The 19,560-nt window shown below is 41.7% G+C and overlaps 1 protein-coding gene across 2 annotated transcripts in view; it reads left to right on the forward strand.

Annotated features, from left to right (window-relative positions):
• Positions 1 to 19,560, forward strand: part of igsf21a (immunoglobin superfamily, member 21a) — a 208,373-nt gene that overhangs the window by 59,080 nt on the left and 129,733 nt on the right. For both annotated transcript variants that reach the window (XM_089010127.1, XM_089010128.1), the window contains exon 2: positions 15,534 to 15,646. In XM_089010127.1, the coding sequence (XP_088866253.1) occupies positions 15,534 to 15,646 (113 nt within the window). The remainder of the gene's footprint in view (positions 1 to 15,533; positions 15,647 to 19,560) is intronic.

Genomic DNA, 19,560 nt, shown 5'->3' on the forward strand with positions numbered 1-19,560 from the left:
AAAATAGAGGTCCAGTCTGGCAAGGTAAAATTTACTCAGATATACCAAAGAGCTCGTGACTGAAAACTAAAATTACCACAGAACTGTTTAAGTATAATCCCAAACTTTCAATAAAGACGCTACTCGGATACAAAAGCTGTTCCTCTGGGAATGAAACACCATTGACTTTCCAATAATCAGCTAGCCCCTGAGCTAAAAACACTTTTGATTCTCTTTAGATTACTTCTCTTCTTTCATGACCTCTAATCCCCACTAATAGTTCATTTCCAGCGCCATCGCAGGCCGGCTAATCGGAAATAGCCACAAGGCACACCGCGCGTGTCCCACTGAGCAATGTGAATGTAGCCACATGGGGAAACAACAACAATGGAATGCCCCAAAAAACTATCATGAACAGAATACAAAAGCTTTTCAAGATCAATCAATCCACGTTTCATCAGTGTTGTCAAGCCCGGTTCAGCTGCAGCAGCTCGCGGAGATGACATTGATGGGTATATTTCACAATCTTGCGTCAATTGAGGGAAAAAAAAGTTTTACTTTGTCAGAAGACAAACAAAAGAAGTGACTTACATCAGGTACCGAGTTATGGCTTCTCAAGAATTCAAGAGATCTTCCGAGGTTTTGTCTGGACTGGAACTTTTCTTCAGTTGAGAATGATATTTGCCTCAATGATTAGGAATTGGAAATATATTATTTTAAAATTTGCAAATTTAGCATCATTATGGAGAATTCAAGAGTGTTACTGTTGTTTGTCGCATTATGCCCATTGGGAATAATATGCAACTAATCAATTCACTCATTAATTGATTATTTAAGATTAATTAATCATGTTTTCTCCCACCCCATTAAAACTGACCAAAAAAAAACATAAACAGTCATTCATTTTCCCAAACGTCTATCAAGGCAACAGAATCAGATGCGCTAATGTGCTTATGTTAAAGTAGTGAAATGTTTGCAACGTCACCACACAGCACAGGCATGTGTAAGTGTGGAGCAAACAACACGTAAGCGTGGAGCAAACAAGCAGATAAATGGCAACATGTTTCTCGATTACAGTTGACATGAAAGATAATTGACGCGGATTGACTTTGAGCATCTGAGCTGTACAGTACTGGACTTCCTGGATTGTGCCGTGGAGCTGTTTGAGGCTTTGGTGGCTGGCAATAATTTCTTCTGCGCTTCAAATACCTTTGAAATCTCGTAAGGTGAAAGTAACATGCTTGAAGCATTGCTTTATCATTTCACAAGAATGAAAATCATCCATGTTGCATCGATAATTTTTATTTAATTTTATTGCTGTGTCAACAGGTTGAGTTTTCCACTCTTATCTCAGGAAATTCGTCATGTGACGAGATCACCTCACAAAAGCGAAAGCGTGGCAGTGCTACAAAATATCCTCTCTGATATTTTTGACCTTATTTTATTATTTTAATCAGGCTGCCAAAGCCTTCTCAAGCATGTAATCGGGTTTGGGCGTGTCCATCCTCTTTCTCCTATGTTTGATGATAAAGGTTGCACTCGGCAAGAGGAAGCTTTAGTCGACTCCTTATCATGCCAGTGTTTTGTTTTTTGTTTTTTTTATCACACCGAGGTGACTCACCACGGAGGACTTTCATGCCTCTTTTGACGTGTCTAGGAAACCGCGGGTGACTCCGTGAAGCGTGCATCTTGAGAGGTGGGGGAGGTCCAAAAGCAGCTGAAACAAAGCATGTCGGCAGCGGGCCGGCAATCCAGTCAGCGGGGGAGGGCTGGCAAGACTTTAATCCTGGCCACAGTGCTGATAAATGCGCGCCAGAGTTTCATTCTTACCGCTGTGCTTGGCTGGCAAATTATGATGGAAATCCTACGTAAGGTCCATTTGATGTCAAAGCCAAAGATGGATAATGACTCCCGGCGCTGGGCTTGTCCAGGGGCCAAATTGTTGGCCCGGTAGGTGCATGTTGTCATGGTTCCATGTAGGAAGTTTCAAAACTAGTGCTGGGGGTCACTTAAGGCCACAAATAAGAATTCAACTGCAAGTGCTGACAATTCGAAATGAAACAAATTGTTTCACATTAAATGGTACCGATTTACTGTACAACAATTTTTGAACGAAGTTTCCAAAAAGTGGTTCTAAGCTGTTTATTGACATGAATTAATATAAATGGAATTACAACCTGGTCGCAAAAAGAACCACATAATTATATTATATTATATTATATTATATTATATTATATTATATTATATTATATTATATTATATTCGTCTGATAGCTTAATGCTAGCTTACGTTCATGATCATAGGCACTATGTTGACGTGCAATAAAAGCAACCGATTGAAACGCAAATGGCGCAAGAGCGCACGGAGAGATACAATCGGACAGCACCCAGAGGCATAATATTTCTCCTCCCGGAAGAACAACAAATATTAGTGCCGCTCTAAAGAGAAGAGATGAAACGTCTATCCAAATGGATGTCTTTTACTGCTTCCATATGGTCATGATCTGGTTGGCGACCAACGGGGGGCGCTGTCGGCCCCGCCTGCACCTGCACAGGTGCTGGTCGTTTAATCACTGACATTTAAAAGGACACCCGGCACGACCATAAGGGTCGGTTCATTGTTTGCTGCTTGTTTGCTGCAAGCATTGTGTATGTGTTTGTTTAACCTTGGCGGACTTTTACTTTTGGTCTTCTTTTGCTACTTTGTATTTTTTCCATTCAGATGATTTTTATGTTTTACATTTTGTTCCTGCTGACCTTTATTTTAATACAATTTGTCAAACAACCTCCTGCTCCCTCCTGCCTGCTTTTTGGGATCCGCACCCGCCATCACCACCTCGCAAACCGTGACACATATGGAAAAAGGCCAGCACACCAGAAAAAAACGCAGCACGATAACCTTATAAATGCCGATTTAAGTTAAGACCTTGTATATCGAGGCACACAAGCATTGAGAAACTTTGCTCTGTGGCTTCCGTTCAAATCAAATTGTATTTTTCCCCAAAATTAGTCCCCATCGGCTCAACCATCTCGTTTAGCAATCAAGCAATCCCAAATCGGCGAGACTCACGATTTGCCAAAGTAAACCTTGAGGTGAAACAATGTCAAACAACTATCACGAAACAATGAATTTTATTTCACAAAGCCCATCCGAATATCAGGACGTGCTTTACTCAAGGGCAGCTGTCAGAGTAAAAAGAGAGTTTCTTCAGGTTACACCGGGCAGTAGACTGAAATGATGGTGAAATTCAATTAAAAAAGTGCATCCTTACCATGGGCTGCCGCCCTTTACGCCACACTTTATTTAGTGTGTGCCTTTTGAGAGTCTTTTGACACGTTACCTGTGAGTTGTTTAAGGCTTGTGTCAGTATGCTAACATTTGGACCTACCTCCCTCCATCCCTTCCTCCCTCTCTCCCTCCCTCCCACCGACTGACCTTATTTATATATTTATTTATTTAGTCTTTTGTATGTTTATTTATGTATTTATATATTTATGTATTTATTTATTCGTTTATTCGTTTATGTATTTTAGTTGTAGCTGAAGTGACATTTGCTAATGCAGATACTGAGTGTGAATGTGTGATAATGTTGACTTGCTTTATGACTTGCCCAACTCAGTGATGACATGATCCGCCTCGACATAAAATTTAGCAGAGAGTTGAAATGAGTTGCTCGATTTCACTCCCACTCCCAGACCCACGTCTGACATGTACCGAACCTGTGACAAGCTGCCATTATGCATCTGCAAGCTGGAGGGATGTCACTTCTTAAATACGAGGGGTCTGACTTAACCCTTACTGAATTTTAACATTGCGAGCGGCCATTTTCTCGTTTTCCCGCCAGCACTCCTGACCCGCGCTCGTCCGAAGCTTCACACGCTGAATGCACAAACGGCTATGGGCTGAGGTACTCGTCCGTCTCTTCTCCGCGTTACCACAACAACTGGCTGGTCTGGAGACCCTTTGTGAATCAGCTAGTTGAGACCTGTATCGCTTATTAGAAGCACCGGAATGTCGCTTTTATAAATACAGCCAAATACTTAATACATTAAGGAAGCAGATACTATAATAATACATGATTTGGAATTCTATCCATCTTTGCCTGTGTATCCAAAATGGTGTTTATGAGTAAAACAATGACTGCACTACAAGTAGTTTTTTTACGCATATTAGAATGTAGAATAGCGGAAAAATAAGATCAACTGCAATTTGGAAGATTGCCTTATTTGGCGGATGGTACATAGTGAGGACGATTTATTTATTTATTTATTTATTGCTGAATGTTCAAGTGGGAAAAGCAAGAACGTTTCGTGAACGGGCTTGCATTTGATGCGCTGCCATTGTATTCGCTATTTTTACACAAGTGGTACTTTGTTTTGACTGCTCAGTGAAATGATTTGTTCCATTCATGTCGCTGTGACGTGCTTTAGAAGAACCTTGTTCATGATTTCATTTCATGAAACGTGACAGTGCAGGTTCCGTGGCGTGGCTAATGCTGCCACTCTGTTCTTTTGATTGACAGTCGTCTCGGTGTCTGATATGACAAATTTGTCATCATTGGCTGAGAAAAGCCGCCCCAATACTTCCTCTCATCTCCATCCGACCTTCAAGTGGCGGCGGGGATATTTATGAGTCACCGATTCATACCGCAGTCGAGGATGACAAGATGTTTTTGAAATGCACTTACCAAGAAGCCAGATGGCTGAGTTGTTTCTACATGACTGACAGGAAAAGGGGGATGCAATTACAGCATTTTTTTCCATAGAATCCGCCCAAATATGTCAACATGATCTCATCTCAATGGAAATCAATGAATAATAAACACGCACGACGAAACCGGTGAGGTAGTCCAAAATCCACCTCCATGTGGGAATAATAGTATGAAAAGCAATCGCTGTTGAAAGCTTCACCAGCTTGATGAAAATTAAACGAGATGGCCTGGGTACATGTGATCTGATAGTGTCTCAGTGAAGCAGTATGTTGTTCGTTGCATGAGGTTATTCTGATTATTCCCGGAACTGCGAGCAATTTGTGCCTTCATACATCTCTGAATAAGGTTTTGAGCGAACATTGTTTTGTGTTTGTCACTTCCTGTTGAGCATTTAAAAAAATGAAACAAAGAATTGCAAGTTGTGTTTTAAGGTCTTTAGGTCAGTTAGCTTAATGCTCACTTAATGGGAAACGGCATAAACTGACTCGCAAATAGCATCTTAGTTTGGGACAATTATAAAAACCAAACATGTGTTTTCTTTATCCTCTGCGAAGAACCCTTATTGCTCTTCCCTGGGGGGTTTTGCCCAGCATCATTTTCATCAATGTCTTTTTTATACTGACCCCAAATGGCCACACCATGGACGCCAGAAGCGGTGCCAACAAAGCATCAAAAAGCCAATGAAAGATGCAAAATGGGCCCTCGACATCCTTTTTTTTTGGTAGTTTCATGTTTAAAATTCCATCACCGGCTTGAGAAGCTATTGTGGCAACAGCGTTGCGCTTTGCGTCATGCTTTGGTGCCTTCTGCCCTGATTATATAAATCTTTACAACTCCCCGGAGGAAACACACATACACACGCACACATACGACCTAACGACGTGTTTATCCTACCCACATCGGCAATCCCGGTCAACTCATGGATTCATGTCTTATCTCCCTTGTTGGATACCGTGTCCATGAAATGACGACGGACCGGATTTTCCCGAGGCCACTTCCATGAACCTTGCCTTGTAGTCTCAGCTCATTTGGCTGTGAGTGAATGTGTGTGTGTGAGTGTGTGTGTGTGTGTGTGTGTGTGTGTGTGTGTGTGTGTGTGTGTGTGTGTGTGTTTGTGTGTGTGTGTGTTTAGAAACACTTTCAGAGATCAGACTCATCTGGCATCCTTAATGGATTAATGTAATAATTATGTGGAACTTACAGCTCGTAGTTTCTTGTACTCCTTATAGTTGTGAAACTGGCAGACGATCATATCAATTCTAATTTGGATTGGGTCCAAATGCAAACCCATCTCCTTGAATCAGTGTCATGAAAATGCATGCATGAATGTAATCTAATATGTAGGTTAGCAATCACTGTAGATAAACAAAAAAACATGAAAAACTTGAATTGTTATTATTATAGATATATTTTTTTATTTGTAGATGAGACGAGAAAAGGGAATTTATGTTGTTGACAATTTTTTGGTGAATTTATTGGATTGGATGACCCTTTATTAGTTTCACAGTGGAGAAATTAACATTTAACAGCAGCAACGTTATGAAAGGAAGAGTAAAGAAAAGAAAGAAGTAGAAAAAAACAAATACACGAGCTGCTGGAAAGGCAGCTATATATATATATATGAAACATTTGTTTTGGCTGTGCACTGTACCAAGTTGTGTTCACTGCCGCAATGATGCAAATGTCCATTCCTCCCTTTGCACTTCTAGAAAAACGCGAAAACAAGTAAAACGGCACCGGCGAATGTAAAACCGCTATTTGCGTCAGACTCAAAAACTCCCCCCATAATGCCCAACTCCTATTTTTATTTCAAAAATAGCTTTGAACATGCATACAGGTTTTTGACAACCAGTGCAATATAGACATAGGTGTGAATTTTCACATCCAACATTCACTTGTGCGGTTTAGCAATTAAATTAAATTAAATTAAATTAATTTTTTTGATAAATTAGATAAAATTAGATTAGATTGAGTATGAAATGGGGGTGGCTGTAGAAAAGGCAAAAGATGCCCCCTCGTGGGAGGGAAAAACATTGCTGGAGGTCTGACCAACGCTTTATCAAGAAAAACCAAAACCCGAACAAATTCGGGAATGGCGCTCCACGTCATATTTTCAATTCCCGAATAAATTCAGGAATGGCAGTGAATGAGTTAAAATCCCTTCCCAATCTTTTTTTAACTGCAAACTCCCCTTTCACAAATTGAATTACACATTTCTACTTCCTGGAAACGGGCACTCTCCGCCACTCTCGTGCTCGCCGTTACACAGTGTAAATCATCTGGATTGGGAAGAAAAACAGGTCAGGCCATCTTGCTGCCGTGTTTGTCTCATCTGCGACCAGTTGATTGTGTGCCACTGGAAGGTTCTCACATGAATGCTTTACAGCGATGCTTGCACATCCGACATGTCACTTAGTACTCGGGGCGTATTTGTGCCCGACAGTATGGACACCCGCACACACACGGATTTGAATCGTCACTGGCATGTGTAATTTCTCCGTTTGCTGATGAAGTGCTGCAAAAACACAGACACTTTTTAAACCAACGTGTCAAAGTCATTTTTTGGCAGTAGGCCACATATAGTTACGGTTTCCTCTCGGGGCTCTTATGAATTTAGGGAAGCCATTAGAATGTTTAATTCCCTCCACGTATTACATGTAGGGTGCACAATAAATTAACAAAGAACTAGTTTTCAAATTAGTAAAAATAATGACTGTTATTGTGGTTTACATGGGACAATTACAGGGGAAAGTTTGGTTCCGAGTTTAGCAAGCATCATGGAATTTCTTGAATTAAATTTGGCCTATGGGTCTTCACTTTGACACCTGTGCTTTAAACAGAGCAATACAATGATATGACCCTAACCAGTTCCTGCCTTTAAACTCCTCTGATAATATTGACGATGGATGTTTTGATTTCAAGGAAATACACCCGAAGCCTTCCGCTAACAACCCAGGCTAAAGCGAGCTCATCGCAGACATACAACGCAAGTCTCTCTCAGTCGAGCTGCAGCTTCAACATGCCTATTTCTCTCGAGACTGTGGCATCCCGGCGCATGCAAATAAGTGAGATTTTCAGGAACAAGCTCTCAGGAAAAACAAGATTTTTTTTCTTCGATTTTGTGAACCGTGACTATTGCAAGATTGCGGCATTATTTGACAGACATCAACCTCCCCCACCTCTCCCCACCCTCCAACACAAACTGACAAAGAAAAGCTGTCAGATAAATGTCTCTGAGTTTTTTTTCCTAGCTCTTAGGAGCATGGCATGCACATACCCGCACACCCACTTTAGCCCTGATGTTTGGTGAATAAACGAGAGATGAAAAGAACACTCTTGTTTTACCGAATATGAAGGCTTTCATTAAATGCTGCTTTTTCTCCCTCCCCCATGACCCACAGTTGTCGGTTTGACATCATTCAAAGAGCAGATGAATGATGTCGGAGTGAGAAGCTACCTACTCAGTATTTGCAATTAATCAAAAGACAACTTTCACAAGGACCATGTAATGCCCTCCGGGGGCCCGAAGGTCTGAATGGCTCAGAATGCAGATGCTAGCACGATTTGATGTTATTGTTAAGTTGAGTACAACTTCACGGGGGTTTTAATGCCTGGCATATTCATTACAAACCTCAAGAGATCATCACCCGACTCCATTTCAGGAAATGCTTCATATTCAGCTCTCAAATGTCTTGATAAATAATGCACCAGAACTTCAAAAAGCCTTTTGGACGCATACAAGTGGGAAGAAAATGTCTGAAACATGTCCAAGATTCATTTTGTCTCAATATTAGCTATAAATGTGAAATTTCTCAGGGTGAGAGTTTTGTGGGGGTGGGGGTGGAGGCGCACCCGCAATGAATGAATCAAAATCAGAATCAGGAAGCCTTTAATCGTCCCACAATGGGGAAATTTGCGGTCCACAGCAGCAATTTGAAAGGGGGTGGGTGGGTGAGAAGATAAAAAACAAGATATTCTAAGCATAATAAAAATGTCAGAAGACTGAGGTTTATACTGTAACAGTGCAAGAGTGTTTCATAAAAAACTGTACATAGTGCAAGTATTAAAAAAAGCATATTCATATATGTAGCTGTATTGTATCAACATAAGGTGGCTGTTCTATTTCCAGTAAGAGTCCAGTTTTTTTTCATTCACATGTGATTATTAAGAAGCCTGACAACAGTCGGTAGGAACGAGTGGCGGTATTTCTACTTCTTAAAGCGCGGATGTATCAGTCTTTGGTTGAAGCAGCATCCCAATGGTGAGCAGGAAGTGGTGGGGAGGGCCGCCCATCATTATATGGTAGATGGTAGATTATCAAACCGTTTTCCATATGTAAGGCGCACCGGATTATAAAGCGCAACTTCAAAGAATGAAATATTTTTCAAATATAATATATAAATATATTAAAGTTTTCCAAATATTAGGCAAACCACATTATAAGGCGCTACAATAGACACCTTTATTTTCCTCTCAGGTTCCATCAATGAAGGTCATAAATCACGGCGGACTGCATTGAGACATTTTGTCGACTGTCCTTTGCCGGATGTCTTTTGTTTGTCCCCGCGCATCTTGGCAAATTGCCATTATTAATGGTACCAATAAATAAATAAATAAATAAATAAATAAATAAATTATGTAGCCCTCATTACATGATGTTGTTCCCCGGAAAACAAGTCAAAGGCCTGCGATACTACTAATATGTGCCAATTAAAAAAAAACGTCTTTTTTTTACAATTTCAGACCTTAAAAATGGACCTGGGTCAATGTGTGTTCTCTCTTAGTGTCACTTTGGGCTACAATATTATCATATTTTCTGGTGAATAAGGCGCACCCAAAAGCCTTGGTTTTGTTGAAAAGATGACCCTGCACCTTATAGTCCAGTATGCCTTATATGTAAAGTCATATTGAGCAACAACATGTCTTGCATTTACTGTCAGCAGTCACTGACTTCGTTCCCCTCACCCCTGTAGAAACATTCGTCCGAGGTCCATACATACCCGGATATATAGAACAATGTTTCATTTCAATAATGTCTCAATATTAGTTTGAAAGGTGGAATTATTTTCTTGATGATGTCAAATTGTTCAATTTTTGGCACAATGGTTAGAAATGGAAAAATTGGTGGGTTTTTTTTTGCTTCTTTTTATATTCAGTGTCTCAGGAAAATATTCCATGACAACTTTGAAGGAACAAAACATTTCGAATAAGGAAGATTGGTCATTTCTGAAAAATATATTTATTATTGTCTTGTGATCAACTCTGATAAAACCCTGGCGTATTTTTGAACGCAAATAAATTAAGACATTACCACACATTATACTATTCTGCAATTTCTATTTTTGTGTTAGATATCTCAAAAGGAAAATTCTGGCAACATCTGACTGCTTTGTTGACATTTCCTTTTTTTGCACAACCGCCTAATGGATATTTAAAATGTAACCTCATCCTCTACTGTAACGTCTTATAATCCGGTGCACCTGATTAATGGAAAACATTTGAAACACGTCATTCATTGAAGGTACGCCTTATACACCGGAAAATACGGTATTTTAAAATTTCTGTGCTGTTGCAACTGGCGGCGTCCATCCATCGTTGACATAACCGCACCGAAGCATGCACCTGACAGCATTTTCAGACGAGTGTTTCAATGCTGTTGTTTAAACAATGTCCTCTTGATTAAAAAAAGTTACCCCTGTTCATGCTCTAATTGCGAGGAAAGCGTGACCTTTGCTGCAGCTTGCGTTCCGCACACTGTGCCCCGTTTTAGTCAGGGGCGCAACGGGAGATACGGCTCGTTTGGCAAGAGCGGCAATTATAGCGCGTAAAATTCATGACGTGACCGCGATTGGCTTTGCGTGGGAAGAGCGAGCCGGCACGGAGCAGCCTGCAAAACCATTGCGACTCCTGCGGATGTGAAGCATCTTGACGAGTGCATCACCCGTGCAATTTGCTCTTTTGAAAAGTCCCTATCCCCGCTCCCTCATCCCTTCCCTGCACAAATTCTTCCACTGACAAAACTATATCCTGCTCCCCACCCACAATGTTGAACCAAATGGACCTTTAAATACCGTATTATCCGGTGTATAAGGTGTACCAAGCCTTCATTTTCCTGAAAAGACAACCCAGCTCCTTCTAGGCTGGTGAACCTAAAAAGGGAAGTAATATTGAGCCACAAATATTTAAAAAAAATAATAAATGCATACAATTCGTAAAATTCGCTAAATTCAGAACATTTGTAAAATCGTAAATTGTGTAAAATGTGTACAATCTGGAAACGTTTTAACAATTGTAAAACTTAGAAAATTCATTTCTTTATTTTTAACAAATTTACAAATTTTGCAAATTTTGCAAATTTAACATATTTTGAAATTTTTAAACACTTTATGTAATCTACAAAATGTACACCATTTTGCAAATGTACAAATTGTACACATTGTTCATTTTACACAATTAAACATTTTGTAAGTTTTGTCAATTTTGTACATTTTGTAAATGTTGTAAATTGTATACATTTTGAGTAATTTTTAATTTTTTTAAATTTTTGTGTGTGTAATGTGTCAACATTTTAAATTTGGACAAATTGTTGATTTTGTTGAATTTGCAAACTTTGGAAAATGTTTACAATTTGCCGCGATGCCACCTTCGCCAAGGCCAGATGACAGAGGAATGGTAAATGACTCACCTCAATGACAGCGCCAATCAAAAGTGAGCACTCTTCTCAAGAAATGCTTGACAAACGCATTTCCTGCCAACGCAACACCATCAACGAGTTCCGGCTCGCAACTTTGCGTCGAGTGCGGAGGATCAGTTCAGGTTTAGCCGTTCAACTTGACTCGGGAGATAAGAGCCCTCGAGGCCGCGGGTTTAATCAACATCCTTTAATGAGTGCATTAAGGATGCGCTCATGTCATGGACAAGCTTGTTGACGATCTACAGGAGGGCCACGTGTGGCTTTGTGCGGTCGGCTCTTTTGTCTTTGCCTCCTTTTTGTTTACCCAAGCTGGGATGTAAAGCCAAAAGACACTTGTTTTTCCTCAAAATGCCCTGATTTACACATGTTAATAATGATATTGATTGATGTGGAGACACGGACTATTTCGAGTTTTTACTGTCAATAAAGATTTTAAAGTTAAAAACTGATCAAGATCAGTATGCTGAGCATTGTTAAAGGCAAAGATAAGGTAGAGGACAATATATCCGAGATGTAACTTCATCTGTCGCTTACAAAACTCTCAGACAGGTAAGCCAGGTTAGCAAAGTGGTTGACCCATCATGATGTTCAATGTTTTAATTCAAAAGATAACAAGACACACTAGTCTATCTATCTAGCCATCCATCCATCCATCCATCCATCCATCCAGCCAGCCAGCCAGCCAGCCAGCACGCCAGCCAGCCAGCCATACAGCTATTTATCAATTTTTAGATTTATTTACAACTGGTTTACATTTTCATACGATCACTGCTCCCATTCTACTGAGAAACCCATCCTTTTGCCATCACAATTATACCTCGTGTGTCCCGTTAACCTGCTATGCATGTTTTTGGAACGTGGGAGGAAAACCAGAGTATCCAGAGAAAGCCCAAGAAGGCCCGGAGAGAACATGCGAACTCCACATTCCACCGGAATTGAACCCTTCAACTCTGCATGATTAATTTTCGAAATCCGACAACTCGCCGGTGGCAAAAGGATGACTTGAGTTGTCATGGTGCGCAGGTGGTTGACTTGCCATTTCTTCTTCTTCTTCTTTTCCTTTCGGCTTCGCCACAGCGAATCAATATCCTCCATCTATCCCGGTTTTGTGCATCCTCTTCTCTCACACCAGCTACCTTCATGTCCTCTTTGACCACATCCATAAACCTCCTCTTCGGTCTTCCTCTCAGTATCCTGGCTGGCAGTTCAAGGCTCAGCATCCTTCTCCCTATATAGTCACTCTCTCTCCTCCGGACATGTCCAAACCATCTCAGTCTGGCCTCTCTGACTTTCTCTCCAAAGCCTCTAATATGAGTTGTCCCTCTAATGTACTCATTCCTGATCCTATCCAACCTGGTCACTCCCAAAAGAAAACCTCAACATCTTCAGCTTTGCTACCTCCAGCTCTGCTGCCTGCCTTTTCTTCAGTGGCACCGTCTCCAGTCCAAACATCATAGCTGGTCTGACCACGGTTTTATACACTTTTCCTTACATCCTAGCTGGAACCCTTCTATCACACATCACACCTGACATTTTTCTCCAGCCGCTCCAGCCTGCCTGGACACGCTTCTTCACCTCTTTTCCACACTCTCCATTGCTCTGGACAGTTGACCCCAAGTACTTAAAATCCTCCACCTTCTTTATCTCTTTCCCCTGTAGCATCACTCTTTCACTTGGATCCCTCTCATTCACACACATATATTCCGTCTTGCTGCGACTGATCTTCATTCCTCTCCTTTCCAGGGCATCTCTCGTTTCTCCGCCACCTGTTCCCCGTTCTCGCTACAGATCACAATGTCATCTGCAAACATCATGGTCCAAGGAGATTCTTGTCTAACATCGTCCTTCAACCTGTCCATCACCATAGCAAACAAGAAGGGGCTCAAAGCTGTGCCTGGTGGAGTCCCACCTCCACCTTGAATTCCTCAGTCATACCGACAGCACACCTCACAACTGTCTTACAGTTATGATACATGTCTTGCACCGCTCTGACATACTTTTCCGTCACTCCAGACTTCCTCATGCAATGCCACAACTCTTCTCTGTGCACCCTGTCATACGCTTTCTCCAGATCTACAAAGACACAATGCAATTCCTTCTGACCTTCTCTGTACTTCTCTATCAGCATTCTTAAAGCAAACATTGCATCTGTCGTACTCTTTTTTTGGCATGAAGCCATACTGCTGCTCACAAATGTTCACTTCTGCTCTTAGTCTAGCTTCAACTACTCTTTCTCAGAGTTTCATTGTATGGCTCATCAACTTTATTCCTCTGTAATTAGTACAACTCTGCACATCTCCTTTGTTCTTAAAAATGGGCACGAGTACACTTCGTCTCCATTCTTCAGGCATCTGTTCACCATCTAAGATCTTGTTGAATAACCCAGTCAAGAACACCACCGCCACCTCTCCAAGACACTTCCATACCTCGATTGGTAAATCATCAGGACCAAGTGCCTTTCCCCCTTCATCCTCTTCAGCGCCCTCCTCACTTCATCCTTGCTAATGCTTGCTACGTCTTGGTCCACAACAGTCACGTCTTCTACTCTTTGTTCCTTCTCATTTTCCTCATTCATCAATTCTTCAAAGTACTCTTTCCATCTTGCCATCACACTACTGGCACCTGTTAAAACATTGCCATCTCTATCCTTAATCACCCGAACCTGCTGCAGGTCCTTACCATCTTTGTCTCGCCAGCCTGTAATGATCAGTCTCACCTTCCTTGCTGTCCAGCCGAGCATACAAGTCATCATAGGCCTATTGTTTGGCCTTTGCCACCTTTACTTTAACCGTGCGCCGCCTCTCCTTGTACTGCTGTCTACTCTCGTCCGTCCTCTCAGTGTCCCACTTCTTCTTTGCTAACCTCTTTCTCTGTATACACTCCTGCACCTCCCCATTCCACCAAGTCTCCTTATCTACCTTTCTTCCACTCGATACACCAAGTGCTTTCCGACCTGAGTCTCTGATTATGTTCGCTGTAGTTTGCCAGTCATCTGGAAGGACCTCTTGCCCACCCAGTGCTTGTCTTACCTCCTTCCTAAATGTCATGCAACACTCTTCCTTTTTCAACTTCCACCATTTTGTCCTCACTTCAGCCTTTGGTTTCTCTTCCTCACTGCCAGCGTCATCCTACACACCACCAACCTATGCTGTCTGGCTACACTCTCACCAACCACTACTTTGCAGTCACTGATTTCCTTTAGATGGCGCCGTTGACACAAAATGTCCATGTCCAAACCTGCCCATCACCTCCTCATCATCTTTGTTTCCTGCGCCAACATGTCCATTGAAGTCTCCACCAATTACAACCCTCTCACTTCTCGGGATGTTCTGTATGACTTCATCAAAGTCCAACGAAAATTTCTCCTTCTCCGCCAGCTCACATCCTACTTGTGGGGCATACCCACAAACAACATTGAACATCACGCCTTCAATTTCTAGCTTCAGACTCATCATTCTATCTGATACTCTTTTCACTTCTAAGACATTCCTAACAAACTCCTCTTTTAAGATAACCCCAACTCCATTTCTCTTTCTATCTTCACCATGATGGAACAACTTAAATCCTGACCCTAAGCCTTGCTCCCTTTCCACCTGGTCTCCTGGACACACAGTATGTCTACCTTCCTTCTCTGCATCATGTCAACCAGCTCTCTACCTTTACCTGTCATTGTTCCTACATTCAAAGTTCCTACTCTTAGTTCTATACTCTTGGCGTTCCATTTCTCTCTTTTCCTCCGGGCACACCTCCCTCCTCTCCTTCTTCGACCAACAGTAGTCCATTTTCCACTGGCACCCTGAAGGTCAACAGTACCATTGGCGGCCGTAGTTAACCCGGACCTCGACCGATCCGGTATGGGATTCATAGGTTTGATTCGCATATTTGTTTTGGCAATTTTTTTTACGTCGGATGCCCTTCCTGACACAACCCTCTGTATTTATCCGGGCTTGGGACCGGCACAATAAGACACTGGCTTGTGCCCCCTTGTGGCTACATTGCCATTTGTGCGGCACAAATTACTTTTACCAGATGGGGGAGAATTGAAGTCATTAGCCTCCTGTTTTTTCTGCTTTACATACTTTAAATCCACCAAAACAATGTGACGATTGAAAATGAGTTTCTTTCTCACCTTTTTGTGTGCCCTGGCAGGATATCTGACTGTCACCATTGAGCCGCTACCTCCCGTGGTCGTGGGTGAAACCGTGACCCTCAAATGCAACTTCAAGACGGACGGGCGTCTGCGGGAAATCGTTTGGTATCGGGTAAGTTCAGCGCCAATTATAAAGATGTTCAACTCAAAGTGATTAATCTATTGTTAAAAATGATCGAAATGATCATTTAAGAATCCAGCAATCGTGAAAACATCTGCTATTATTTTAGAAAACAATGAACAATCCACTAACTAAATCACCCTCAACAATATTTCATATCAATCTCTCTTGTGTGATATGGTTTAATTGTTGTATATTTAATAATTTTTTAATAATTTAAAATTTACCAAACAGAAGACAAATCGTCTACAAATTAATATATTACTAATATAAAGCTAGCATAAGCACTGTAAACAAGGCAACGTTAGCACAGCGCTATATTACTAGCTTAATTTATTTGTAACGGATTGGTGGACTATTACACAAAATGTTATTGTTTTGAAGACAAATCAAAACAAGGCAATGACCTAAACTAAAGCGAAGAAATGTCTGCTTCGCATGTCAAACCGCCTTTGTGGTTGTTTTTTTTATTTGTCCGCCATCTCTTAAGGAAACTCTCAAGGTTGTGTCCCCCCCCCCCCCCCCCATTTTTGACACCTTGTTAGGCGCTCCTGCTGAGTCTCATTCGTTGTTTTCTCTCGGGCCGCGAGAGTAGGCCAGAAAATGATTTTTTTTTTTTGCTATTTTTTTTTCCTATAAATCGTTGTACTCACGTGTTACTGATTACAAGTCAAACCGATATTTTTAACAAACGTGACAAAGGTATTTGATCTGATTTTTATCCCCCACCTCTGAGTGATTTAAAGGACAACCGACGTCTTCGGACAAGTTGCGTCCATAATTTGTAAAATGGCTTCAAATGACTTCTACTGAGCGTATTTTACAAAGATTCCACCACATATAGCTATATTTTACGTTTTAAGACTCGCGCTGAACATTCCGGAAGTCTTGTTTTTGAGTTGGTGACGAGTCCTCACGTTACGTCACTGAAGGAACGCCCCTGACCGAAAAAAGGACACATTGTAGCAGTCCTTCCGTCACGTCAATGCATTTTGCTGTACTTGTTTGGTCTGAAAACTGTTGCACCAAAAAGAGGCAGAAGAGGGCGACAAAGCTCCGTGTAAGGTATTAATCAGCAAGTGGAAACGGGCTGATTAATTCCTTACACGGAGCTTTGTCGCCATTTTCTGCCTCTTTTCTGGGACGCTACATTGCAGTCCAGTTGCCTCAAAATGACACGGAAGGACTTCTTTAATCAATTGCAAACATGTATGCTTTCCTCTTCAGAACTATTTGAATCATATTCATAACTGGATGAGTAACAAGAAAGCATATTCTCTGAATCTGAAGCCATTGTTTTGATTTTCCAGCAAGGCAAGACGTCTTGGGGTGACACCACGAACAAGGGGGAGGGACCTTCTGAAACTGGCCACTTCCGGGTTCATTTTTTTTGCAGATTTTGGACAGTTTAAGTCATTTTTATTGGTGTTTTGCATTTGAATAAAAATATCATACTGCGTGTTTTGGGTATTTTAGATGCTATAAAACGTTTTTCTGATGTCAGTTAAAAAACAAAAAAGTGACGTCGGTTGTCCTTTAAGGTTGATGTTAAAAATGACCGGCAACACACAAGCGACTGTCACGACCATTCCACCGCTGATGGGAGTTTTATTGGTGTTTTGCATTTGCTATGCTCCTGGATGCTATAAAACGTTTTTCTGATGTCAGTTAGGAAACAAAAAAGTGATATCGGTTGTCCTTTAAAGGTTTCATACGGATTTTTACTGCGAAAAAGGAAGTTAATCTCCCATGTGGCAGTTCCTCTCTGCCATGTCAAATCTCAGACTTTTACTTTGGGCTGCTGCATGGGAGGCATCCCTGGCTGTTGCCGCCGTAACTTAATAGTTCACAGCTGGCGATTTGACGCTTATTAAAATCCTCAGCGGTTTACTATGCCGTCTAACTGCTGCCAGTAATTAAATTTCAGTTAGGGAGGCGAAGAAGAAGAAGAAGAAGAATAGAAGAAAAAAATAGAACAGCGTATGGCTCTAGTTTATTTTGGGCCGTAAACCCACTGCATGAAATTAATACGCGTGTGTTGGCTGATATGCGGCATCTACATTCTTGCCTTTATGACTTCATCTCCTCAATAACACCAACACGGATTATCTGTCAAAACAGCAGGCGTCTTAATGAGGCTTGTGAGCGCTTCGTGTGAAATAAGACGAACGTCGTCGTTAAAGTTGAGGCTGGGTCTTTGACTTCTTACCTTTTTCGTCAGAGCGACGGTGGTTGAATTATTTTTTACACTTACGACCTAAAATATTGCCAGAAGAGTTAATAAAGCCCAGTCCTGCCACAAATAACCATACCTGCCAGTAATTGATGTCCTTCTTTTTTTTAATATAATTGCCCATTATCCAAAGTATGATCCCAAAACACTTAAATATCATTTCAAAACTCATCTCTCATAACCCAAATAAAAATAAATTGCTTCCAGAAAATGATTTTTAAAAACTGCACAGGAAAAGCGCCTGACGACGTACATGCAACCAAGACTTACTTTTAGCTTTTTCAACACGGGCTAAATTTTGATGATTCCTGACATGCAGTTTCATTCAGCTACCCTTCGTTTTTTCTTTTTTTTTCGTGACGTGAGAGCAAAAAACAACACATAGAATAAAAAATTGAGAAACGTGCACTGAATCTTCAAGTCAAGTCACCTCCATCGTCAAATATGCCCTCTGTACAACATACAGCACAGATGACATTTATTTCCTCTCAACTGCAGCGCAAACATTCAGCAGATTCAATCAGAATCAGAATAATCTTTATTGCCAAGTATGTAGAACACACAAGGAATGTGTTTCCGGGAGAAGACGCTGCACTAGTATCATCATCAAAAAATTGCCAAGTGGCACTATACAGTTCCATTTGGGCATCTGTTGAAAGAGTTCAGAGTTCAAAGAGTTAATGGCTTGGGGGAAGAAGCTGTTAAATGTCTGCTGGATTTGGTTCACATGGATCGGTAGCACCTGCCTGAGGGGAGTAGCTGGAAAAGGTGGTGGGCAGGGTGCGGAGGGTCCAGTAGGATTTTCCGAGCCCTAGTTTGGATTTTTGCAGTATGCAAGTCCTCGAGAGTGGGTAGGCCAATGATTTTTTTCCGCCGTCCTAATTGTCCGTTGAAGTCGGATTTTGTCCATTTTTGTGGCGGCCCCGAACCAAACGGTGATGGAAGAACACAGGATGGATTCAATGACAGCGTGTAGAAATGTTGCAGCACCTCCTGTGGCAGGCCATGCTTCTCTAGCAGCCTCAGGAAGTACATTCTTTGTTGGGCCTTTCTCAAGACAGAGTTGGTGTTGACCTCCCACTTCATGTCCTAGCAGACTGTGATTCCCAGGAACTTGAAGGTCTCAACGGTTGACACGAGGCAGCTAGATAGTGTGAGGGGTAGCTGTGGTGATCAATGTTTCCTAAGTCCACAATCATCTCTAATGTCTTGAGCGTGTTTAGCTCCAGGTTGTGACGGCTGCCCCAGACCTCCAGGTGCTCCAATTGTTGTCGGTACGCAGACTCGTTGCCGTCTTTGATGAGACCGATGACCGTGGTGTCGTCTGCGAACTTTATGAATTTGACAGCTGGGTGCGTTGAGGTGCAGTCGTTCGTGTAGAGAGAGAAGAGCAATGGAGAGAGGACGCATCCTTGCGGGGCTCCAGTGCTCGTGGTTCGTGTTGAGGATGATATATTTCCCAGTCTGACCTGTTGTGTCCGTCCTGTCAGGAAGCTGAGGGTCCACTGGCAGATCGTAGGGGACACACCAAGCTGGAGAAGTTGGGGGATGAGGAGTTCTGGGATGATGATATTGAACGCAGAATTGTAGTCCACAAACAGGATCCTTGCATAGGTTCCTGTGTTGTCAAGGTGGTCGAGGATGTGGTGCAGTCCGATGTTGATTGCGTCCT

Source organism: Hippocampus bargibanti, linkage group LG12 (assembly GCF_051943395.1).
Source record: "Hippocampus bargibanti isolate YZ-2025 linkage group LG12, ASM5194339v1, whole genome shotgun sequence".
In the NCBI taxonomy this organism is placed as follows: Eukaryota; Metazoa; Chordata; class Actinopteri; order Syngnathiformes; family Syngnathidae; genus Hippocampus; species Hippocampus bargibanti.